This window comes from Bos javanicus, chromosome 20, assembly GCF_032452875.1.
Source record: "Bos javanicus breed banteng chromosome 20, ARS-OSU_banteng_1.0, whole genome shotgun sequence".
Taxonomy (NCBI): Eukaryota; Metazoa; Chordata; class Mammalia; order Artiodactyla; family Bovidae; genus Bos; species Bos javanicus.
Window position 1 is genome coordinate 65,496,811 of NC_083887.1, and position 27,289 is coordinate 65,524,099.

The window sequence follows — 27,289 nt, forward strand, 5'->3', positions numbered from 1 at the left end:
AATTAACTGTATTTCTATAGCTATAAAATATCACCCCTATGCTGCCCTTTGCCCCTCCCCATGGGTGACCACTCGTTTGTTCTCTGTATCTGTGAGTCTGCTTTGCTTGTGTTATATCCACTAGTTTGCTGTACTTTTTAGATGCCGCATGTAAGTGATATCATATAGTATTTAGCAGAATGTCCTCCCAAGTCCATCGGTGCTGGTACAAATGGCAACATTTTGTTCTGTAGTATGGTCCTGTAGTATCCCATTTTATATAGCTACCATATCTCCTTTATCCACTCATCTGTTGATGGACAGACACGTAAATTGCTTCCACAGTTAGCAACTGTAAACAGTGTTGCTATGAACACTGGGGCACACCTATCCTTTCAACTCAGTGTTTTTGTTTTTTATTTTTGGATATATATACCCAGGAGTGAACTTGCTGGTTATATGGTAGTTCTATTTTTAGTTTGTTTAGAAACGAAATTCTCACCTCTACTTTGAAACTAACCTTTCTCTTGGGCTCCAAGCTCCCATCTGGTGTCTGCATTTCTATTATTTGCCAGTTGAATAAAGGGTCGGCATCACATGCAGAGATCAGGAAAAGATATCAGGACACGGGAAGGCTTATCACACCCACTCACATTGACTGAGCACCTATTGCCATGTGTCAGGCGCCGGGCTCACAATGACCCTCGATGCCCAGCCCATGACCCTCAGAGCTGCTGCGGATGTGATCGTGATTTTCTTTTTATTTCTTTATTGAAGGATAATAACTTTCCAGAATTTTGTTTCCTGTCAGACCTCAACATGAATCAGCCACAGGTATACATATATCCCCTTCCTTTTGAACCTCCCTCCCATCTTCCTTCCCATCCCACCCCTCTAGGTTGATACAGAGTCCCTGTTTGAGTTTCCTGAGCCACATGGCAAATTCTTGTTGGCTATCTCTTTTGCATATGGGAATGTAAGTTTCCATGTTACTCTTCCCACACATCATACCCTCTCCACTCCTCTCTCCCCATGTCCATAAGTCTGTTCTCTATGTCTGTTTCTCCATTGCCGCCATGAAAATAAATTCTTCATTACCATTTTTCTAGATTCCATATATATGTATTAGAACATGGCAGTTTTCTCTTTCTGACTCTGATCATGATTTTATAGATGGGGAAACTGAGGCCTGAGCAGGAGCTCATACTTGTACAATGTGACACTACAAGGCACTCTCATGTGACCGGCAGGGCCAGGTTCTGCTCTAGCACTCCACAACCTCACCTCAGCGTGTATTACACCTGCGTGCATGGAATCCCATCTGTCCTCTGCAGAGGGCCTGGGCAGCCCATCCCCAGGGCAGAGGCTGGGGGACAAGTCAGGAAGCTGGGTTTCCACAGCAACTGCACCCCTTTACTAAGCACCATGGTGGCTTGAGGGGGCTGATGGAGACACGAGGTGGGGCTGAGCATCTCAGAGCTCAGTAACCTCAGGACCCACCATGGGTTACTGTAGAACAACAGCATTTCTTAAAAATCCTGTCCTGCTACACTGCTCCGATGCTCTCGGCCTGCGTCCCTGCAGTCTCTGCAGGATGGGAATCAGCTCCAGTCCCACCACTGGTGTCTGCGAGGCGAGGCCAGGCCTGATCCCAAGGGCCCCGTTAGAGGGCCTCTTTCCTGCTCAGTGTCACTCCAGGGACAGGAAAGTCCCTTGCGAAGGCAGAGAGGCTCAGAAATAAGAGCAGCCTGATGGCAGAGGAGGTCCCAGGACACTCGCCGAGGAAGTGGCAGTGTTTGACCTGAAGCAGGGCCCTCCCCTGCCCAGGAGCCCTCATGCGCCTGAACATGGTCATCTCTCAGAGCCCAGGAGAGTTCGGGGGGGTCGGGAGGGGGTGCGCGCCTCACCCCCACGGGGCACCTGTGGTCAAATCGGTTGCCAAACACCCCAGATGCTCATCACCAAGAGCGGGGATCACTCATCCAGGACGCTCCAACCGAAGGATCTTTGTTCCCCAGTGTTAACCCTGGAACCCTCCACCCTCCAGGAGGACCTGTTTTTCTGGTTTTCTAAAGCTATCATCACTCTGCAATATTTCAACAATGAGCTGAACTGAGTGAGACCGAAACAGAGCTCACAGCCATAGCAAGGCCAAGGCACATGCTATTTCAATACAGCACATATGAAAAGGGAAAGGGCGACGGGAGAGTCAGAAGTTTGAATCCAGGAGTTTCAGTGTCCAATGCCATCTTGGGGGACTGTTACAATGACAGTCCTCACAAGGTAAGGTGGGAGGTAATGTTATTACCCAAGGTAAGGTAGTTATTCGCCCTCCCAAGGTAAGGTGGTCCACTCTTCTCACTCCGCATAGTTACAGCTATACCATCACCATGATGGTGGGTGCGTGTGAGCCCAGTCACTCAGTCATGTCTGTAGCCCTTCAGGCTCCTCTGTCCATGGGATTCTCCAGGCGAAGAATACTCCGGGGGATCTTCCCAATCCAGGGATTGAACCCACATTTCCTGCATTGCCAGGAATATTCTTTGCCACTGAGCCACCTGGGAAGCCAGAATTTGTGAGTACCGAACCATTAAAAATGGGGCCAGGCTCCTGCAGGCCCCTGGTCACAGCATTTTCCTCAACCGATCAATACAGAACCTTGTTTTTATTATGTTTCTGTTAAAAGCACCTTATTTTCTATATAACGCTGATTTAACACTGAACTCACAGCCAGTATCTCTGGCTTCTCTGACACGTATTTTCTCCAGAAGGCATATCACTGCCATCCTGATTTCAGCAACACTGGACAGCACCTCAGCAAGATGTTTGGAGGGCAGTTGAAGCAGCGACATCATCAACACAAAGCACCAAAATACAAAAAGAAAAAGGAAAAAATGCGGCAGTAAGTAAACTATGAAAAGGATGCTTGCATATGGCAGGCGCTGAAACCATGAGGCAGAGCAGCGCCTCGTTGCAGCTCAGTGGAGATCTGCCCATCTCCAGAAATGACCTCAACCATCACCTGTGGGGTCATGAATGCATTTTAGCAAGTAGTCAAATTCACAAATCTGAAAGCCACAAATAATGAGAATCATCTGCATTTCTATTCAATGAGACTCTGCTCAGAAATCAAAGTGAGAATGTTGAGATTTCCAAGGGCTTCTAAAATTCTAACACTGGCCTTTATCTACCGAAATCCACCATTACTGAGTCACTTCATTACCACTGGGGGAAAAAATACCTGCCAACTTGAGGAGAGTATTCCTATCCAACAGCTATAAGTGTTGGAGTTTCTGCTGTTTGGTCCTGTTGGACAGAAACATCTCAGAGTTATGAGTGAGGCCAGAGCCACATTTCAGGGTTCACTAGGGGTCCCACTGCTGACCACACAGGCATGACGGCCGATACCCAAACTATTACAGAAACCTCAGCTATTCTCTCAGCTGTCAACACAGCCTCCAATTAGCCCTTCTTGTTGTTGTTTTTGTTGTTCAGTCACTAAGTCGTGTCCAATGCTTTGCAACCCCAAGGACTGCAGCATACCAGCCTCCTCTGTCATTCACTGTCTCCCAGAGTTTGCTCAGATTCATGTCCATTAAACTGTGGAAAGTTCTGAAAGAAATGGGAATACCAGACCACCTTACCTGCCTCCTGAGAAATCTGTAAGCAGATCAGGAAGCAACAGTTAGAACTGGACATGGAACAACAGACTGGTTCCAAATCAGGAAAGGAGTATGTCAACCCTGTATATTGTCATCCTGTTTATTTAACTTATATGCACAGTACATCATGAGAGACTCTGGGCTGGAGGAAGCACAAGCTGGAATCAAGATTGCTGGGAGAAAGATCAATAACCTCAGATATGCAGATGACACCACTCTTATGGCAGAAAGTGAAGAAGGATTAAAGAGCTTCTTGATAAAAGTGAAAGAGGAGAGTGAAAAAGTTGGCTTAAGGCTCAACATTCAGAAAACTAAGACCATGGCATCCGGTCCCATCACTTCACGGCAAATAGATGGGGAGACAGTGGAAATAGTGGCTGACTTTATTTTTTGGGCTCCAAAATCACTGCAGATGGTGACTGCAGCCATGAAATTAAAAGACGCTTATTCCTTGGAAGGACAGTTATGACCAACCTAGACAGCATATTAAAAAGCAGAGACATTACTTTGTCAACAAAGGTCTGTCTAGTCAAGGCTATGGTTTTTACCAATAGTCATGTATGGATGTGAAAGTTGGACCATAAAGAAAGCTGGGCACCAAAGAATTGATGCTTTTGAACTGTGGTGTTGGAAAAGACTCTTGAGAGTCCCTCGGACTGCAAAGAGATCAAACCACTCCATCCTAAAGAAGATCAGTCCTGAGTGTTCATTGAAGAACTAATGCTGAAGCTGAAACTCCAATATTTTGGCCACCTGATGCAAAGAACTGACTCATTTGAAAAGACCCTGATGCTGGGAAAGATTGAGGGCAAGAGGAGAAGGGGATGACAGAGGATGAGATGGTTGGATGGCATCATCGACTCAATGGACATGAGTTTGGGTGAACTCCGGGAGTTGGTGATGGACAGGGAGGCCTGGCATGCTGCGGTCCATGGGGTCGTAAAGACTCAGACACAACTGAGCGACTGAACTGAACTGAACTGAGTTGGTAATGCCATCCAACCATCTCATCCTCTGCCCTCTTCTCCTTTTGCCTATCAAGGTGTTTTCTAATGAGTCAGCTATTTGGAATTTACGCACTTGGAATTAATTAGAAATCTTCCTGAACTCTTCATGGACTTCCCTGGTGGCTCAGATAGTAAAGCATCTGTCTACAATGTGGAAGACCCAGGTTTGAGCCCTGGGTTGGGAAGATCCCCTGGAGAAGGAAATGGCAATCCACTCCAGTACTATTGCCTGGAAAATCCCATGGACAGAGGAGCCTGGTAGGCTACAGTCTGTGGGGTCGCAAAGAGTCAGACACGACTGAGCAACTTCACTCACTCACTCACTCACTTCCTGAACTCTTAAGGAAAAGCGTATTTATTTAGTTAGGCAACAGCTTATATGCAATGGTAGTGTTCCCAGAGCTTAGAAATGGCTGGTCTTATGCTTGAACTGTCCCTGCTGGACACAGACTCCTGGTCCTGCTGGAGATTCCCATGACATCAGACAGCAAAAGGACAGGTTCCCACAAGGGGACACGGGTTAAATGATGAGCAAAGGAGCATCCAGAAGAGATGACATCAGTCTAAACCAAGCCTCGGTTTTCCTCCAGTGGAAGAAAATAATGCTCGTATTCTCAAATATCTGTCCTCTTCCCAAACCAACTGTCTATAGGAGACTTGAAGTTGGCTCCTTTGAGAGTATCAGTATGATGTTGAAACTGATCCTGGAGGAGCTCCAAGCAACAGAGCCCGAGACTCCTGCCCAACATAACCTGCCAAAAACAACGACCTCATTCTACTCTTTAGACTCTGTCACAGCCTGAATGAAATACCCAAGGAACGATCCTGACCGTCTTTGTTCTGATCTGACCTTCAACACACACCCAACTGAATAGATTTCCCAGGTAACCTAACACCAGAAAGAAGGTATTCTGGTTAGCAGACAGGAGCACTCTCTAAACAGCAGTCAAACCATGAATTGGCATTCTGGGTGAGTGTGGATTAATCCCCATCATCAGATCAGCCTGTCAAGCCACAGCAGAGATGCTGGCCCCTCACGGTCATGGAACAGGACAGACACCCGAGAAATTTCGGCTGAAACAACTGGCTGTTGATAATCACAACAGGTGGGACACAACTTTGTAGGAACCCCCACCCCCACCGCGGGGTCAAGCATCTTTGCATTCCATAAATAGTGGGGAATTGCTGATAGCACAGGAGATCAACCTAGGTTTGTGATGACCTAGGTGGGTGGGGTGGGGGCGTAGGAAGGAAGTTCAAGTGGGAGGACATTTATGTTACAGGTACGGCTGATTCCGTTGTAGGGCAGAAACCAACACAACACTGTAAACTCATCATCCTCCAATTAACAATAAATTGGAAAAAAAAAAAAAAAGAATCTCTGTGTTCTCCCCACTGTGAAACTCATAGATAATCTGACAAAAGCACAGAAGTCACAGCAGAGGCCAGGAGGCAGAAGCACCCCCCAGACTGTAAAGGCCTGTTTCTGTTTGCAGTTCCTGAGACAGCCCTTGGGGGTTGTGCCCATATCCTAAGAGTACAGAGTATCCATATGCCCAGCTTAGCCTGGGTGCCTTTACATTTCCAACAAGGAGAGAAGTTAAGTATCTACATGCTAAGCTTTATCCTCCTCAATGGCATATGGAGGAAGAAGATGACCTAGGATGCAAAGCATTCAATGTTGACCAAATTTCTGCACTCAGCACACTGAGGTTGACTGCGGTGAAGCCCCAGCAAATAACTGAAAAAGAAGACATGTCAGAAAGGAAAAAAAGAAACAGTCAAAGGCAGAGAGGAATGTAGCTTTTGGAAATACATCATCACTAAAGAATATTTAAGCATCTTTCTCTCTTGATGCATGAAACAAGTCTCTCAGCAGAAGTCTAAAAGACCACATGGAAGCAACCTAGATGTCCATCAGCAGATGAATGGATAAAGAAAGCTGTGGTACATATACACAATAGAGTATTACTCAGCCATTAAAAAGAATACATTTGAATCAGTTCTAATGAGGTGGATGAAACTGGAGCCTATTATACAGAGTGAAGTAAGCCAGAAAGAAAAACACCAATACAGTATACTAATGCATATATATGGAATTTAGAAAGATGGTAACAATAACCCTGTGTACAAGACAGCAAAAGAGACACTGATGTATAGAATAGTCTTATGGACTCTGTGGGAGAGGGAGAGGGTAGGAAGATTTGGGAGAATGGCATTGAAGCATGTATAATATCATGTATGAAACGAGTCGCCAGTCCAGGTTCGATGCGTGACACTGGATGCTTGGGGCTGGTGCACTGGGACGACCCAGAGGGATGGTATGGGGAGGGAGGAGGGAGGAGGGTTCAGGATGGGGAACACATGTATACCTGTGGCAGATTCATTTCGATATTTGGCAAAACTAACACAATATTGTAAAGTTTAAAAATAAAATAAAATTAAAAAAAAAAAAAGACCACAGAGTTTAGTAAATGAAAATTATTGACAGGGGAATAATTATCGTGCTAAATGGAACTTTAGCCAACAAAGGTCCATCTAGTCAAAGCTATGGTTTTTCCAGTAGTCACGTACGGATGTGAGAGTTGGAACATAAAGAAAACTGAGCACCAAAGAATCGATGCTTTTGAACTGTGGTGTTGGAGAAGACTCTTGAGAGTCCCTTGGACACCAAGGAGATCAAACCAGTCCATCGTAAAGGAAATCAGTCCTGATTATTCACTGTAAAGACTGATGCTCAAGCTGAAGCTCCATTACGTTGGCTACCCAACGCGAAGAACTGACTCTGGAAAGGACACTGATGCTGGAAAAGATTGAAGGCGGGAGGAGAAGGGGACGACAGAGGATGAAGTTGGTTGGATGGCATCACCGACATGATGGACATGAGATTGAGCAAACTCTGGGAGTTCGTGATGGATAGGGAGGCCTGGCATGCTGTAGTCCATGGGGTCGCAAAGAATCAGAATCGACTGACTGAAATGGAACCTTGATATAGAAAAATCAGAACTTTAAATCTCAAATTCGGAGCTTGATAAAATGTACTGTATACCGTCCTGCGCATTTATAGGATGCATTCTTCCCTTTATCATGAGGCTCTTTAGATCCCCAGTACCACTCCTCACCCCCTGCCACTACTCACTTAAAACATATGTGTTATAGGAATTGTCGTTGCCTTTTTCTTTATGGATTCCTGATTCTGCTGCTTCCTTATCTCTTTCCTGTTCCTCTCTTCTCCTCTGTGTTCTGTCCAGGGTTTTCATCGACAAAGTAGTAGGAAACATATAATTCCAAAATCCACGTATCTTGACCCTCTCAAACTTGAGAAAGAAGAGTTTGTTGATACGATTGGGATACATGTTTTTCCTAGTAGATTTATTGAAGCTTTTTATTGAAGTCAGATTTTGGTCTTCTATCTCTAGAAATTCTAAAGTTTTCTGTTGACTATGAATAAATTTAAGTGCCATAGTTTAAAAGTATTAGCATTTTGTCGAAAAATTAGCATTTTCCTGAAAAACACACTTTCAAATCATACACACAAAAAAGATGTGGAGAAGGTAACTGATGGAAGAGGATGACAGGATTTGAATCAATCTACAATAGCTATTTCACTTAATTCTTCTGTGCTAATGTGATCATTGTTATCACAGGTCAACAGAGACAAACTGTCAAAAATACAACCATGTCACATTCAACAATATGCATATGTAAAGTTTGAAGGCACAGATTCCTTCATTTTAATCCTTCATTTTGTCAACAGCTTTGCTTTGTTTTTTGTTTTTGTTTTTTTAAACAGTTGGAAACCAAGGGAAACAGGTAACATTCTGCCTTTTAAAATATTTTCTTGGCCAAGCCCTACAGCATGTGGGATCTTAGTTCCCCAACCAGGGCAAGTTCCACACCCTTAGAATTGGAAGCACAGTCTTAACCACTGGACTGCCAGGGAAGTCTCCAAGGAAAACAATTAATTCAATTAGAATGACAATTATTTTATAGGATTTAAGGATTATGGCCATTAATTAATCCCCCAGGTATTTATTCCAGGAAAATGTGATTATATCACCATTCAGCTATTTCTTTTAAGTGATCATATTCTTTGAACATTTTGAGTTTTGTTACTGTTAAATATGGATCCCAGTGACCAAATCACACCATTGCTCAGTATTACATTCCCAAGCATTGGCAGAATGCTAAAGAGTATTTTTAAAGTTTGAAAAATAGAACATGTTTTATTACAACTAGCAAAAACACACATTTGGGTTTAAAAAAAATGAGGAGGGCTATAGTGAAGGACAGGGAAGCGTGGTGTGCTGCACTCCACTGAGTCGCAGAGTCAGACATGACTTAGCGACTGAGCGATGTTGTTGTTTTTTTTCCAGGACGGTGAACAATCACCCCACAGAGGCTGCAGGACAGATAGCAGCGGGAGAGATGCTGCTCTCAAAGGCTGATAATGGGGTCAGACTCCAAAAGCTGGGCTGGGACCCACCACCCACAGCAAACCCAGGTCAAAGGCAAAGTGGTGTTCAGTAGAACTGATGTTCTTTCTATTTTATTCTAAAATGTGAAGCACAGAATAAAACCAGAATTTTTAAAAGTACAACAAATCATATGACAGCTTCTCCTAAACACAGCTCACAAACTGAACATATGTCACAGTAGCTTTCAATTTTTTCATACATACACGTATATATTTACGAAACACTCACACTGAGAAAGCCACAGCTAGTCTCCTTTTCACATTATCTTTTCTTTCCTCCAAAACCAAAAAGCAGATATCAGTGCATTATTCTTCTCATTCATGTTTTTTTTATTCTTTTGATACTTGCAACTGTAAGTATTCAATATAGAGCTATATATAAAATTAGCATCACTTTGCTACTTCCTTTTCCACTCAGCTTCCAAGATTTCTCGGTGTTTATATACATATGTAAATCTATTTATTCCCTTGAGACTTATTTGGTATTTCATTGAACAAAAACACTGTAACTGATTCACCCGTGTCCCCACCAATTCGTCTATGTACCTCCTTGGGTACACGTGTTAGGCTGCTTCTTGAGTGCCTACAAAGAAAGGAAAGTAACCGGGGCGGGTCTTTCCTTTTACGTCTCGCCATCAGTGTTCTTTCATAGTTAAAAAAAGAGTTTTTCCCCGTCATGCCTTATTTAAGAAACCCTTCCCTACACTGGTGTTATAGAGATTTTTCTCTACATGTCTATGAAAACCTTAATGATTTACTGTCCTCATTTAGATTTTAACCCACCTAGGATTCATACGGAATAAAATAGGAATCAGGTTCTTTCCATAAGAAAACTCAACTTCTTTCGTTTGTTCATTTATATCAAGGATTCTTTTTTTTTCACTTACTGAATAGTCCACCCCACCCGCACTGTGTTTTAATTCCATCTCTGCTGTAAAAGACAAGTCTCTTGAGTTCTCTCTCGCCTTGGTCTACTCATCTGTACCTGGGTCAATGTGATAAAGTTATTCTTTATTTTATTATAATAACCCCCCATTTATTTCCCTTCTAAAAGAACTTTGGTTCACCTGTCAACCAAAAAAAGTTATTTCATTGCTTCACCATTTTTAGAGGAATTCATCTGTGTTACACTTCTTAAAAGCTTTGGTTCTTTAGTTGCCTTCTCCATCAGGAGGTACAACAGTAATAAAAGGCTTTTTTCCCCCCCATATGCAGGGTATTAAAGGAAATACAGATTGGTGACCTAGGCATATTATGCATGTACCATGTTCAATTTTAAAAATTCTTTTAAAAAGCAAGCTGAACAGAGACTGAATTTAATACAACTCAGCAACTGATTTCTCCATCTTATAAAAAATTAAATAGGTAATAAATCTGTGCTCGAGGAATCATCTCCTTTTTAGACTTGATAAAAACAAAAATATTACCATTCTCTTAGACCGTCTCAGCAACTTCATCCTCCTTAAAGACCGCACCTTTCTTTAGACACTATAAAGGCGACAGGGGACACAGCCAGAACAGTACGGCAGCTCACCCGGGGTTCCAGCCTTCCACCTGCTATGTGGTTTAGGGCAATCACAGAGCCTCTTCCCGCATCTCAGGTTTGGGGGTTTCTCTTTCTTGTTTAAAATGGGAATGACACCTCCCACTTGAGGATACTGTGCCCATAACAAGGAATGGAGGATGAAAATTCTGTGTACGAAACCTCATACACCAGTTTTACCATTTTGAAAGTGAAAGTCGCTCAGTCATGTCTGACTCTTTGTGACCCCATGGACTGTAGCCCACCAGGCTCCTCTGTCCATGGAATTCTCCAGGCCAGAATATTGGAATGGGTAGCCTTTCCTTCTCCAGGGGATCTTTCCAGCCTAGAGATCGAACCCAGGTCTGCCGCATTGCAGAGGGATTCTTTACCAGCTGAGCCACCACTGAGATGTAACTGCTGGTAGAGTCCACTTCATATGCTAAGCACAGGTGTTTCTCCAGGTATGTGCTTTGTAACTCTTTTTTCCAGTCTTTGGCTTGCATGTTTACTTTCAAAAAAGTGTCTTTGAGTAGTAAAAGTTTTTACATTTTTTGATCAAGTCCTACTGATCAGGGCTTTTTCTTAAAAGCTGACATTAAGCTTCCTAACCCAACGGTACCAAGATTTTTTCACATGTTTTCTTCTGGAAGTTTTATATTTTTTAGGACTAACTTTAACCCTATGATCCATTTTGAGTTAATTTTTTCTTTTGTATTTATTTTTTGCCCAAGACCATCTAATTTTTTCAGCAGCTATTGTTGAAAAGCTTATACCTTTCCCCCATTAAACTGGCTTGGAACACAGTCAAGAATAAATTGACTATATAGGCATGGGCTATTTCTGGATAATCTATTGTATTCCATCGGCCTGAATGTCTATTTTTACACCAATGCTATCCTAGGTTGATTACTAGAGTTTCATAACAAATACTGAAATCCAGTAGAGCAAGATCTCCATGTTCTGCTTTTTTTTCGTATTTGTTTTAGCTCTCCTAGGTATTTTGCATGTCCATACATATTTTAGAATCTGCCTGTGACTCTCTATACAAAACATGCTGAGGCTGCATTGGCTCTACAGAAGGAATTAAGGGAGAACTGCCAACTTAGCCACACTGAGTCTTCAGATCCATGAACAGAGTCTGTCTCTCCACTTACTCATTTCATTCATTTCTGTTCAACAAGGTCGTATATTTTTCTGCACAGATGAGTTATACACATTTATTCAAATATACTCCTAGGTATTTTACACTTTGATACTGTATTAAATGATATGTTTTTCAATTGCTGGTTGAAAGAGTCTCATATCTAGGAATACAATTTATGTCCGGCCTTATAAACTGCATGCATGCTTAGTCACTTCAGTCATATCCCAACTCTTTGCAACCCTATGGATTGTAGCCCTCCATGCTTCTCGGTCCATGGGATTCTCCAGGCAAGAACACTGGAGTGGGTTGCCAACCTCACTAAACTCACTTCCTCGTTCTAGCAGCATTTTTTAAGTTCCTCAGGACTTCTAATATAATGGACACTGCAGACAGAGAGATAAAGCCAGCCTAACTCCTTACGTTCCTGTGCCTTTTGACTTCTCCTGACCTTATCCAGATCCCAAGTGACAGCTTTCAGTTCTTCCCTTATAAGTATGACGCTATATGGTGCTACACTTTTTTGAAATTGCTCTTTATTGGTTTGAGGAAGTTCCTCTCTTTGTAGACTGCTGAGGGATGCTACCAAGAGTAGGTGTTGAATTTCATCAGATATTTTCTCCGTATCTACCAAAATGATGGTTCAGTTCAGTTCAGTCGCTCAGTCGTGTCCAACTCTTTGTGACCCCATGAAACGCAGCACGCCAGGCCTCCCTGTCTATCACCAACTCCCAGAGTTCACTCAGACTCACGTCCATCGAGTCAGTGATGCCATCCAGCCATCTCATCCTCTGTCGTCCCCTTCTCCTCCTGCCCCCAATCCCTCCCAGTATCAGAGTCTTTTCCAATGAGTCAACTCTTCGCATTGAGGGGCGAAAATATTGGAGTTTCAGCTTTAGCATCAGTCCTTCCAATGAACACCCAGGACTGATCTCCTTCAGAATGGACTGGTTGGATCTCCTTGCAGTCCAAGGGACTCTCAAGAGTCTTCTCCAACACCACACTTCAAAAGCATCAATTCTTCAGCGCTCAGCCTTCTTCACAGCCCAACTCTCACACCCATACATGACCACAGGAAAAACCATAGCCTTGACTAGACGGACCTTTGTTGGCAAAGTAATGTCTCTGCTTTTGAATATGCTATCTAGGTTGGTCATAACTTTCCTTCCAAAGAGTAAGTGTCTTTTAATTTCATGGCTGCAGTGATTTTGGAGCCCCCAAAAATAAAGTCTGACACTGTTTCCACTGTTTCCCCATCTATTTCCCATGAAGTGATGGGACCAGATGCCATGATCTTCATTTTCTGAATGTTGAGCTTCAAGCCAACTTTTTCACTCTCCACTTTCACTTTCATCAAGAGGCTTTTTAGTTCCTCTTCACTTTCTGCCATAAGGGTGGTGTCATATGCATATCTGAGGTTATTGATATCTCTCCCAGCAATCTTGATTCCAGCTTGTGTTTCTTCCAGTCCAGCGTTTCTCATGATGTACTCTGCATATAAGTTAAATAAGCAGGGTGACAATATACAGCCTTGACGGACTCCTTTTCCTATTTGGAACCAGTCTGTTGTTCCATGTCCAGTTCTAACTGTTGCTTCCTGACCTGCATACAAATTTCTCAAGAGGCAGATCAGGTGGTCTGGTATTCCCATCTCTTTCAGAATTTTCCACAGTTTATTGTGATCCACACAGTCAAAGGCTTTGGCATAGTCAATAAAGCAGAAATAGATGTTTTTCTGGAACGCTCTTGCTTTTTCCATGATCCAGCGGATGTTGGCAATTTGATCTCTGCTTCCTCTGCAATTATTGAAATGACCTGTTAATGCAGTAAATCACATGAATTGGTTTTTGAATGTTAAACCAACTCAGCATTCTTGATATAAACTCCATTGTTTTGCTGGACTAAATTTACTAAAAATTTTTAAAAATTTGTGCATCTGTGTTCGAGAGAGAGACTGATCTGTAGTTTCCTTTCCTTGTAGTATCTTTGGCTTTGGTATCAGAGTAATGCTGGCCTTATAAGTTGGGAATTATGTTCCTTCTCTTTGCAGAGGAACTTGTACAGCTGGGATTATTTCACCCTTAAGCTTTGGTAGAACTCACCAGGGAAGGCATTTGGATTTGAAATTTCCTTTGTGGGAAGATATTTAATAACATGTTCAAATTAGTTCACACATATAGAGCAATTAAATTTTCTATTTCTTCTTGAATGAGCTTCAATAGTCTGCTTTCCAAAGAATGTGTCCATTTCATCTAGATTGTAGAACTTAACAGTGTAACACTGTTCATATTTCCTTATCTTCTTTTTAAGAAAGTAGGATATATAGGAACAATCTTTCTCACATTTCCAACCTGGTGATTTTGTCTTCTATCTTTATTTCTGATTAGTCTGGATAGAGATTTATCAATTTTATGGATCTCCCTAAAGAACTGGTTTTGACTTCACTTTTTTCTGTCCACAACTTTTTGTTGTTTTTTTTTTAATTCCTTTTTATTTCCTTTCTTCTAATTTGTACTCCTTTTCCCAGTTTCTGACGTTCGAAGCTTCAGTTGTCGATTTGAGCCCTTTCCTCTTTCATACTATAAACATCTGATGCTGTAAATTTCTAAGTGCCATTTTAGGTGCCCCCTACAAACTGCGATCTATCATGTGTTCATTTCATTCAATCCAACATACTTTCCAAACCCGCTTGTAATTTCTTCTTGGCCTTCAGGGTCATTTAGAAACGGGTTGTTTAGTTTCCAAATATTGATTGATATTTCAAACTCTTTTATGTCATCGATTTTTAATTTAAGTCCATTATGGCCAAAGCACAAACTTTGTGCAAAAAGTGATCCTTTTAAGCATAATGGGACTTTTATGATCCAGAATATGGTCCCTCTTGGTAAATATTCCACATGTGCTGAAAAGAACACATATTCTGTATGGTTGGGTGAAGAGCTCAAAAAATATCAATCAGAACAACTTGTCTGGTGATACTTTTTGTGAATCGTCTATATCCTTATTGATTTTCTTTCTTATTGTCTCATCTGTTGGAGATAGGGTGTTTCAGTCTCTGTGTTAGATATGGGTTTTCACATTATTTGGATCTCTCTTAGGTATACAGGTTTTTGGAACCATTATGTCTTCTTGATGAACTGATTTGCTTTCAGTACTGAAGAATCTGTCTCTCCTGCTTGCTCTCCAGGTCTTGTGTGTTTGCTCAGCCATGTCCAGCTCTTTCACGACCCTATGAACTGTAATCCACCAGGCTCCTCTATCTATGGGATAGATATCTATGGGATAGATATCTATGGGAAATCTATGGGCTTTCCCAGAGAGGAATACTGGAGTGGGTCTGCAGGCCGTGTCCCAGGAATTTCTTTCCCAGAGGTTCTTCTCCCATGTGTACCAAGCTGGGCTCAGGCAAGACTCAGGGACCCTCTACAAATCTTCAGAGCTCCCTCTGTCTCTGTAGTTTTCTCCTCTCTCCTCTTAGGTTTTCTGTCCTGCGCAATTTCAGCACCATCACCTTTCCAAACTCTGATTTCTGGTTTTTCAACTCTCTGAAATTGCTGGGTGAGGATGATGTTAGCGGCTGCTGAGCAAAGGAAATCTGAAGTACCAAATACCAAGGAAGTTAAGTAAGGTGTTGCTTAGCAACTCTTAATAGGAAATAATTTAAACTCTGGATGTATTTTTTTTCCTGAGAACTTGCTGCTCCAGCCTGGAGTCTAGAATTCACCCCCCTTCACACAGGCAGCTCCCCTGCATGCACACGTGGGTATACACACACACAGTCCCCATCTGACAATTACAAGGTCTATTATTCACCAGCTCCCATGAGTATGTCTCTTTGGATACAACAACATCATCCACGATTCAAGGTCAAAGTCACTGGAAGTCTATGACAAATACAGCATTTTACAAACTCATCTAGCAAATACAAGGCACACGATGCAGGAAGCCCTAAGATATCACCATCAAAGCGTTTCCATTTAATGAGTCAGTAACAGATGTGTTGAAAGCTTAAAGAACATTCTTCCTCCCCTGTAAAGTTCGAGCTCTTTCAGGAAAACACTACAGACTCCAGACTACAAGCCTGATTCCTTCTTCTGACCTCACACTGACCTCTCCAGAGGCCGTGAGAGCTGCACACAGGACCAGGATCCTGGTGACAGTGGCCACCCCCCAGGACACGCATACCTTACTGGAAGAGTGGGCCACCCAGTAAAAGGACTTTTGAGCCTGAAGGGTTTTTCCAACAGGGGAGGAAGGGGTTGGTTACTAGTACACAGAAGCTAAGACAGACCCAGATGAGAAAACGAGCAGAAAGAAGTGAATTTACAGGGAATCAGTTAATAAGAGTTACGTTCATTTCAGTATAAAAGCAATCACTGATTTCCAAACAATAATACTGACTAACATGGACACGTGGACATTAGATCCCTGGGCCGAAATGTCCCATTTCTCTTACTGACCCGTCCAATGAATGAAAATACCTCCAGATGGGAATATCACTAGCAATTCAGAACAGTGATAGGATTAATTTTTGGCATCTCTGAAGCAATAGCTCCCCCCACGCCATGAAGTTTTTCCAGATCACATGCAACCCCAAAGTGATTCAGAAAGAACAATCCAGAATTCCCAAATGCCCCCATTCCTCGATGCACAATAGTTCACCATTTGCCAAGGCACCACAAGGTCGCCAAAAACACGAGGCAGGTGGAGATGACGTGTGACGATCGTGGTGCCAGAATGTCGGGTTCAAATTCTGGCTCTCCTCCTCACTGTGTGACACTGGGAAAGTTGCTTCACCTCTCTGAGTTTCAGCTTTCTCATCTTCAAATTGCAGGTAATAATAGTATTGTCTTCGCAGGGCCTTACAGACCAGGAAGTCACGTATGTAAAGTAAATGAATGCTGTCTGGAGCATGGAAGAACCAGGATCCAGGAAGTGGCATCTCTCCTCGTAACCGGGGAGGAGATGAGCAGAGAGAATGTGTCCACTCGTTCGGTTAGTTTGTCAAGTATTTGCAGTGTGATCTCCACGTGTCTGAAACCATGCAACATGCTGGGAACAGAGCAGCAAACAAAAATGCCTCCAGGGCCACTCGGCCTTCAAAAGGAGTGTTGACCTGGGGGTGGGGCAGAGTGAGGACCACGAAGCTGGGAGGTCAGAACAGCAGCATCCCTCCTGCAGTCAAATAATCGTTTAAGGGCAGATGCCAATCTTAAGGACCCTGGCTTAGGCTCCTCTAGAGAAAAGCATGGGAGGAGATAAAAGAAGAAGGGAACACACGAAGGGAACACACAGATTGTTCCAGAAACACCGATAGAACTGTCTACTCAAGCAGGGTCGCGGGGTTGGGGCTGGGAAGCCCCAGGGAGGGTGGTGACACGTTCTCAGTTCACTGCAAGCTTGTGTGGTTTTCCCAGTGCTCGGGCTGGGAACACACGGTAGAGAGAATACAGAAATGCCACCTCCACGCTCAACAGCCAGAAATACGTAGTTATCTCAAAATAACTACCCTTCGGGCTGCGTCCAGCTGTGCTGTGCTTCCTTCAAATACACACTTCATCAGTATGTTTCTGGCCTTTGTTTTTTCCAAAAAACAAAAAGCAGAGGGGTTAGAAAAAAAAAAAATTTATATATATATATCTTTGTCATTTAATGACATAATTTGTATATTACTTTACATTTTTCTCAGATTTGTTCTTTTTCATATTGAGTCCAAAATGTCACCTAAGAAACAGCTGAGGTGCACAGAAGCACCCAGAGATGGTTTTCTTGGCTCCCCAGGAACACGCTGGGTTTTCTCCTTTCATCCCTATGCTACTAGGTTCTTTAATAGCTTTCCAAATCACTGCACTTACAAACCAACTCTGTACCGTTTCAAAGCCAATAAGAGGCCTTTCTTTTCTTTCATTTTTCACCCTTTTCTCAATAAAAAAAAAAAAATGATGTTCAAGCACTGATGTCCTATTTTTGTAGGAAAACACACATGGGAACATGCTGAATGGCTGGCATCCTTTTAGGTAACAGGACAAAGAAAGTTCCTTCTTCCCAGAGCAAAATGTTAGCCGTTCACGTTGGTAAGTTAACAAATCTATACAATAACACAACCTGGTCTCCCTGCCAAGACAGAAATGGGGCTGCCAGAAATGGAAGATTTTATTTAACTCTATTCAGTGAGCCCTTAGTACGAGGGAAGCAGAACTCTGGAATCAAACGCAAGTACAGCTCACTCTCTGGTCCTCACTTGGCCAATCCAGGGACCACAGGCTAACATCAGCCATCATAGACAACTGCTTTCCTGACCCGCCACCTTCTCAACAGTCTTCTTATCTCAAAGGGAAGGTCCTAAGTCAGTGGTTTTCAGCTGAGATGCAATAGATTTGCTTTGTTAGAAAGTCATAAATTAAAACATCACCTAGGGTTTCCCTGCTGTCTCAGTAGTCAAGAATCTGCCTGTCAATGCAGGAGAAACTGGTTCCATCTCTAGTCGGGGAAGTTCCCATAGGCCACGGACCAACTAAGCCGGTGCCCCGTAACTACTGAATCTACATACTGCAACTACTGAAGCCCGTGTGTATACAACCTGTGCTCTGTAACAAGAAAGGCCACGGGAATGAGAAGCCCATGCCCCATGACTAGAGAAAGACAGTGCGCAGCAGCAAAGACCCAGCACAGGTGAAAATACATACATAAATTACATATATATATATATATATATATATATATATATATATTATCACCTAAAAGTCAAGGCTTCACTAAGTGAACCAAAGATACCACAAAAAAGGAAAATGTCATGTCATGCCTATAAAAACCCCCAAAGAAGCCTTTTCCTTATCAGACAGGCAGAGCAAACCAACCTAACGTGCAAACATTTGTCTACAAGGCAATGCGCTTGATCACAGGTCATTTTCTCTTTCTGTTCCTGACTGTGGATGATTGATTTCAGCAGGCTAGTCACACATAAGAACATTTCTACTTCTGCAGACCCTGGTTTTAAAATGGGTCAAAAACCTCCACTGCTGCTGCTGCTGCTAAGTCGCTTCAGTTGTGTCTGACTCGGTGCAACCCCACAGACAGCAGCCCACAAGGCTCCCCCGTCCATGGGATTTTCCAGGCAAGAGTACTGGAGTGGGGTGCCATTGCCTTCTCCGAAAAACCTCCACAGCATACATTTAATCTCCAGGTGGACTTGCAGTTTAAGTGAAAGTCAACATCAAGAGCAGCTGTCAAATATCTAAGAGTGGGAAGTAAATATGAGAGCCAACAGGCCACGAGATGGGATTGGCTTCCTGCAACAGGAGACTGTCCTCCTAGGCAACAGGGTGCCTTCCATGAAACGCTATCATGAGTTGAATGGTGTCCTCCCCAAAGATGTGTTCAAATCCTCACCCCTATACCTGGGCCAGCCAGCCAGTGAGTGTTCAGTTGTGTCTGACTCTCTGCGACCCCATGCACTGGAGCTCACCACGACAAATTCCTCTGTCCCATGGAATTCTCCAGGCAAGAATACTGGAGCGGGTTACCATTTCCTATTCCAGGGGATCTTACCGAACCAGGGATCAAACTCACATCTCCTGCACTGGCAGCTGGATTCTCTACCTCTGAGCCACCTGGGAAGCCCCACCTGTGAATGTGACCTTCTTTAAAATCAGGGTCTTTGCAAACATGGTCAAGTTCAGCAGAAATCATGAGAGTTCCCTAAGTCCAATATGATGGGTGGCCTTATAAGAATCGGAGAGACACAGGTATAAGAGCACCATGCGATGATGAAGACAGATGTTGAAGAGGTGTGTCTGCCATCCACAGAGTTTCCCAGCAGCCACGTGATGCTGGAAGGGGCAGGGAAGGGCTGGACCCAGAGCCTTCGGGGAAGCGTGACCCTGTCCACATCTTGATTTTGGACTTTACGCTCCAGAGCTGGGAGCCACTATTTGTCAACTGTGATGAGGCCTCTCTGGATAGGACCTGGCTATCAGGAAGGCTGCTCAGACAGGAAGAGCTGCTGTGCCAATGTGACGGCCCTGGGCATCCGCAAAAGAGGGGACTGGGGGCCCCAGACGTGCTGCCACTGATGTCTTTAGAAAAACAAAAATGATCCCTTCTCCTAAAGGAATACAGGAGACTGATACCTTGTTTCCTCCTCTCCTAGCCAAGTTTAAATTTTTCATGTGGTTTCCAACCATTCAGGAAAAGAAGGTCAAGTGCGTTGATAGCACCTCCACCCTTTGATCATGAGGATGTCATCTCGCACACGATGGGGAGGGGGTGGTGGTGGTGGTGGTTTAGTCGCTAAGACGTGTCCAACTCTTGTGACCCCATGGACTGTAGCCCACCAGGTTCTTCTATCCATGGAATTCTCTAGGCAAGAATACTGGAGTGGGTTGCCACTTCCTTCTCCAGTGGGCGGTGGGCAGGGGATTTCAGCAAACCCAATCCAAGCTGAAGCAGGCAGGCAGACCCTCCCTGCAGAGGTATGAGTGTATGTGCGTGTATGTATACTTAGCATGTATGTGCGTGTATGTACACTTAGCATGTATGTGCACTTAGCATGTGTGTGCGCGTGTGTGCACTTAGCATGTATGCATGTGTATGTGCACTTAGCATGTATTTGCGTGTGTGTACACTTAGCACATACACACAGCACTGTTAACAGGAACCCCGAACTCTGCGGTTTACCACCCAGCTTCCCTCTGACTGCTGGAACCACCAACAAAATGTCATTTTTAAATAATTCTCGTCCAGGAGGCGGCTGCATGGAACACACGTCAGCTAGGTGGGGATGATGGCAGCATGGGCTGGGAGGGGACTCAAATCGGGGGTGACACGAGCTGAACTAAAACTACCAGTGATGCCAGGTCTCCGCACGCACTCAGGGCTAGGAGGCCAAAGCCACCAGCTTCTTCTCCACGTTTTCCTTATTTCACCAGCGGCTGCTTCCAAACCACGTCGATGCCCAACCTCCAAACCTGCCACCCTTTCTCCAGCGGGTACATTCTCCAGTCCACATGCTGCAAAATCATGCCTCTCTGATCAAAAGCAGAACCATCAGTCTGAAGTGGTGCCCTGGCCACTCAGGACAATTCCAGTTACTGAGCCTTTAAGAACTGGGTCTTCAGAAGACAACATGGACAGGCAGCCTTGGTAAACACAGAGTTTCTCAGACGCAGCCCCGCAGACACTCAGGCTGGGTGATCCTTAGACATGCTGCTGGCCCGTGCGTTGTAGGCTGTTTGTAGGATTCTCAGCAGCATCTCTGGCGTCTACGCACTAGATGACCCCTAACCAGGCTGTGATAGTCAGAGATACTGCCAGACTGGGAAATGTCCCTGGGGGTGAAACTGCTCCCAGTTGAGAACTACTGGGATCCCAGGTAAGGGTGCCCTCTGGAGTCAGACCCTCTGAGTTCAAATCGCCTGTTCCGCTCGCTCCCCAGCAGCCTGGCTGTGATCAAGGGACCTGTGTGGAAGTCTAGGTGCTGGGTGAGCTCGGGTACCATGGCGCCCACCCCACGGAGCTATGAAAAGATGGAATGGGTTTGTGGAGGGAAAGTACCCAGAATGGGGCGGTGCTGTCCAGACGACACCGGTGCTGGCGGCTCCGGTTCTGGGTTGTGTGCTGGCTGTTGATGGCTGAGCAAAACTCCACCCACACGTGTTGGGAAGAACCAACCTCAGCAGAACAAGATCGGCCTTTGCCCTAGGCTCCTGGGAGTGGATCACTCGGACCCCAGGAATGCCCCGCCTAACAGGACTGTTCGTGTCCCTGGAGGCTCTGGCCAGCAGACCATCTGAGATGTGATTCAGGAAGGGGGCTCAGGGCCACACAGAGTCCGCTCTATCTGTAGAGGGGCTGAGACCCACAGCCAGCTGTGCAGGGGCACGCAATGAGTCCTAGGCAAAACATGGGCACACGAGGGTCTGATGACGCTCCCAGAGAGGCGCTATTCCCCACACATGGCATGACATGCTACAGCTAGGAGGGCATGGCTGTTGTGTCTCCAGATGGACCAGACAACAGATGCTCCACACTCTGCAGTTCTCCTGCACACTCCGCTTGGCTGACGCTAAACTGTGTTCTTTAAGAAACCATGCATGTGTGCTAAGTTGCTTCAGTCACATCTGACTCTTTGTGACCACATGGACTGTAGCCCACCAGGCTCCTTTGTCCATGGGATTCTTCAGTCAAGAATACTGGAGTGGGTTGCCATGCCCTCCTCCAAGGGATCTTCCCTACCCAGGGACTGAACCCAGGTCTCATAGCTCCTGCATTGCCAGGCGGGTTCTTTACCACTAGTACCACCTGGGAAATCCGTAAACATGAGTATTAACAGCTTTCAAGGGTTCTGTAGGTCCTTCTGCAAGTTATTGAACCTCACGGGGGTCTTGGGATCCCCAAACCTGCCACTGTTGTCAGCGGTGAGGGGGGCCCCGTGTGGACTGTCCCCATCGGTGCACCCCAGCCACTCCTCACAACAGCACCGGGAGTGGAAGCATCCTCTCTCAGATCAAGCCTGGAGCTCACTCCCTCGAGCGCAGTGAACCGACTGACACTTCCCGGAGGTCAGAACGTCAGCGTTCATCAAGGAGCCTGCATCTGTGATGCTGACACCAAAAGACGCCAGAGAGACAACTTTGGGTTAACCGGGCAGAATGACCGCATTTCAGGTTTCCTCCTGAATGATCAGGAGTGTTGGGAAGGAGTTCAGACTCCAGCAGAGGAATGGGGCTCAAGTGGCCTCTTCTGTTTGTTTTTTATTTTCTTGCATTTAGAATTTTACTGGAGGGTCTAATGATGTGCACATGTCAAGAAGAAATAAGACATTAACATTGGAATGAAATAAATAAAGCTTCCTATTCATAGATGGCGTGGACACAGCGAAAAATCAAAGGATGAGCACCACTTAGCTCAAGTAATTTCTCAGGTATTTGGACAACCAACAGGGTTGTCCCCAACAGGACCTACTGTCCAGCACAGGGAGCTCTGCTCACTATTATATATGAAGCTAAATGGGAAAGTACTTTGAAAAAGAATATATACACATTCGCTCTCCTCCACCGCGGGTGCCCAGCTCAACTCTTCTCTTGGGCACCCCATCTCCTTCTAAGTGGGCGCCTCCAGCCCCCGTTGTGTGTGTGCGTGTGCTCAGTCTCCTAGTCCTGTCCTCTGTGACCCCAAGGACTGCAGCCCACCAGGCTCCTCAGTCCATGGGATTTCCCAGACAATAACACTGGAATAGGTTGCCATTTCCTACTCCAGGGGAGCTTCCCGACCCAGGGTCAAACCCACATCTTCTGAGTTGCCTGCATTGGCAGGCGGACTCTTCACCACTACCATCACCTGGGAAGCCCTTACTCAACTGTGTGCGTGTGTGTGTGTGTGTTGCTCAGTCATGTCCATTTCTATGCAACCCCATGGACTGTAGCCCACCAGGCTCCTCCATCCATGGGATTCTCCAGGCAAGAATACCAGAGTGGGTTGTCATGCCCTCCTCCTATACTCCAATATAAAATACAAAGTTAAAAGAATAAATTAATTAGTTCAAAGTGGACCTCTTCTGGCAAGAGGTGTGAGCAGCCGCACAGCACGAGGCAAGTGGCCCGGAACAGCTGTGCCCCTAGAGGCGTGCCCAGGCCATGGGGGAGGCCAGACCCCCTGCATGCCCCATCGACAGGGCTGAGGTTCCACGCAGGAGCCCACCCTGCCCAGGGTCCTGGCGGCGTGAGGCCGGCAACCCTGACGTGGGTGGGATCACGGGCAGGGGCCAAGGTGAAAAATATCAGCATGAGGTTGTAAACACCAGCATCCAAGCTAAAGCCAAGAAACAGAGCCAACCAACCAACAGCTGGGAAATTGATCTCAAGCAAACGGAAGTCAAGTGAAAGTGAAAATGTCAGTCGCTTAGTTGTGTCTGACTCTTTGTGACCCCATGGGCTGTAGCCTGCCAGGTTTCCCTGTCCATGGAATTTCCCAGAAAAGAATACTGGAGTGGGTTGCCATTCTCTTCTCCAGAGGATCTTCCTGACCCCAGGATCAAACTCTGGTTTTCTACAGTAGAAGCAGATTTTTTACTGCCTGAGCCACCTTAGCAAGTAAAATGACTCTGAAATACGGATGTTTAAGGCGCTCAAGCTCATCATTGACTCAACGGACGTGACTTTGAGCAAACTCCGGGAGTTGGTGATAGACTGGGAAGCCTGGCATGCTGCAGTCCACGGGGTCGCAAAGAGTCGGACACAACTGAGAGACTGAAAAACAGGAACGGAGATGCTTAAAGAGGTTTCTTACAAACAGGCTGAGAGCAGCAATAAAACCCGAGCGTGTGTCGTAAAACCAGAAGATGAGTAAAAACAGAAAGAAGTGGACACACATACAAATCCAACGGCAACAGACGGGAAAGGAAAGACCCATCTACTAAGGCGAGTCCTGCGCCAGCAGCTCAGGGTGCCATGGATGGACGGCACCTATGGGTGCAAAGACACAACAGGGAGCAGTCCGCGGGGAAGGAGTTTACGTTCTCCGGGCGAGACGCTGATGAACGGCTATGTAACACGCTCTGCAGATGGCCGTAAGTGCTGAGGGAAGACCAGAGAGGGTGGGGGTTGCCTGGTGTGAGGGCAGCCAGACACCCGGGGAGGCCGCTTTGGGGAGGCCCCCAGATGAGGTTAATGAAGCAAACACGTGAGTGTCCACCGATCACGACAGGGTCTGTCATTCACGCAAAAAAAGGAAGCTCAGAGAATTCTGAACAGAAGGAGTATTTGTCCTTCCAGACAGGAAAGTGAAAGTCGCTCAATCGTGTCTGACTCTTTGGAACCCTAAGGATTGTACAGTCCATGGAATTCTCCAGGCCACAGTACTGGACTGGGTAGCCTTTCCCTTCTCCAGGGCATCTTCCCAACCCAGGGATTGAACCCAGGTTGCCTACATTGCAGGCAGATTGTTTACCAGCTGAGCTATAAGGGAAGCCCAAGAATACTGGAGTGGGTAGCCTATCCCCTCTCCAGGGGATCTTTCCAACCCAGGAATCGAACCAGGGTCTCCTCCATTGCAGGTGGAGTCCTTACCAACTGAGATATGAGGGAAGCCTCCAAACAGGAAGGCTTCTTCGAAAGCTCCGTTGTTAAAAGGTGGCTGCAGTGCTAGGAGAGACCCGGGATCCATGCCACAGACGGCAAAAGATGCTCTTAACCTGCTTCCTGCTTCTGTCCTCATGCACTGGGGTGACGGTGGAGGGACGGTGGACCACGTGGGCCACTGAGAGCAGCGGGTGAGGGTGTGCAGGGAGCAAGCGGGGAGCAGAGGCGTGGGGGCGGCGCCCAGTGCTGCAGCGGGTGAGGGTGTGCAGGGAGCAAGTGGGGGGCAGAGGTGTGGGGGCGGCGCCCAGCGCTGCAAAAGGCTTGAGTCGGGGAACGAGGAGACACCAGGGGAGCCTCTCCGAGCACGGAGCCTCTTTGGGGAAAGGGACAGCACTGTCTCCATCTGGGCCCCCGTCTCAGCATCCTTTACACCAGAGAGACCAACCCGAGTTCACTCTGCCCAGCCTCTCCCTTCACAGAAGGAACTGAGGGTCAAAGACGAGGATGCTTTGTCTGAGATTGCAGGACAGAACTCTCTGGAAACCCCATTCTTGGGCTCCCTGTGGGCTCTGTCCAGCTCAGGCCCTTGCCCTGGCACTCGAACCCCTTTTTTTTTCTTTTTCTTTTTTTATTTTTCAAATTTTGAAAGTATGATAACGTATTTACAGGAGACTTGAAAAATACAAAACAAGGGTACACATAGGTCTACTAGATATTATAATTATTTTCTAAGTAGATAAATTAAGGTTTTTCAGTATGACAGTCTCAGTATGAAACTGTCAAAAATTAATAGAAGGAAGAGACAGGAAAGTATAAGGATAAAATAGACCTGAAAAGCACCATTAACCATTTCAGCATAATTAAGATTTATACAGCGTTCGCACAACAGTAGGATACAGATTCTATTCAAGTTCCCATAGACTATAAGGACACAAAACAAGGTGCAAAAGTTGCATGGTCTAAAGGTATTGAGATCAGACAGAGTCTGTTCTCTTTTCACTGTGGAATTACGTTAGAGGGCAATACCAAAAGATAATGAAAAGTAACACACACATCGGCACTTGAATCCTTCCGTGTGTTCCACCTTGAGTCTCTCTTCTCGGCCTCCCCAGCAACTCCGGGGAGTCTCCTAAGGACTGTGGCTCCTGCGCCTCTCCCTCCCCATCTCTTGGCCCCCAGCAGCTCAGCAACAGCCCTCCTGGCATTCAGCTTCCTCTCTCCCGCAACGGCGACAGAACCCCTTGGCGTCAATTACAAGCTTGAAGCTAGTAACTAGGATACCCGCACCCGCGCCTGGAACCATCCGATCAAGCAGCCAGCAGACGAGAGCCACGTGGCCCCAGCACAAGGGGAAAAGCCCACTGGACTACAGTCTCCTAAAGACCTAGCATCCCCCAGACATGGCCCTCTTCTAAACCAAGAGCCTCCCGGGTTCAACATGAGAACGGCGGGTCTCCCTGCTGTTATGGCATCATCATGTTGACACCAAATCTGGAGATCCAGTCCCTGAGCAAACAGTTCAAGTTCAGTCTTTGCGACTTCAAGGCACAGACAGCGGTGCCCACCCCAGGGGGTTCCAGAACAATGGGAGAATCAAGGGGCTGGAGGAGAAGGAAGTACTAAGGCGCGGTGCGAGTTGCAAAGGCAGCCTCAGCCATTGGAAACAGGTGACAAGGTGAGCCTGGGCGGCCCCTGACCGCCGGCAGGTCTGATGAATTAAAACGGGCACCAGGTGACTTCACTCTGCAGAGCCCTGTGGGCCAGCTATTTCCGAAGATGGTCTTCTCAGCCTCTGTTTACAGTCTGGGGCCAGGTGTACAGAACCTGGTATGTCACAGATCAAAACACAGAAAGCATTTCGATATCTTACCTGGTCCCAGGGAGAGACGGTGCCCCCGAAACACATGAACAAGTAGCCCATGGCCACGAGGCAGATCCATATCACCAAAGAGAAGAGGCGCAGCAGCTTCTTAAACACCGACTCCACGCACACCAGGATGAAGATCGCAAAGAAGATCGCCAGGGCAGTCGGAACTGTGATTAAAAATGCCACGTGGTCTTCAACTTCCTAAGGAGAGGGAAAAAAACATCACAAAGGGACAATTTAGAAAGCCTGTGGTACCCATGACTTGTTATTAATATCGAAATGTTATCAACATCAGTCAAGGTTTAAACAGATCAGGTTTTAAAAGGGACTTCAGAAGTAGAAAAATTTGAACTTTCAAAAATTTAAGTTTATTATTAAATAACCATGTTTTTCTACATAAATAACCCAATACTGGGCTTCTCGGGTGGTGAAGTGGAAGAGAATCCTCCTGCCAATGCAAGAGAAGTGGGTTCAGTGCCTGGGTTGGGAAGATCCCTTGGAGGATGAAATGGCAACCCACTCCAGTATTCTTTCCTGGGAAATCCCATGGACAGA

The 27,289-nt window shown here is 45.6% G+C and overlaps 1 protein-coding gene across 1 annotated transcript in view; it reads right to left on the minus strand.

Moving 5' to 3' along the window:
- ADCY2 (adenylate cyclase 2) overlaps window positions 1–27,289 on the minus strand; it is a 456,832-nt gene that overhangs the window by 411,075 nt on the left and 18,468 nt on the right. The window contains exon 2 of the mRNA XM_061393890.1: window positions 26,738–26,935. Within this exon, the coding sequence (XP_061249874.1) occupies window positions 26,738–26,935 (198 nt within the window). The remainder of the gene's footprint in view (window positions 1–26,737; window positions 26,936–27,289) is intronic.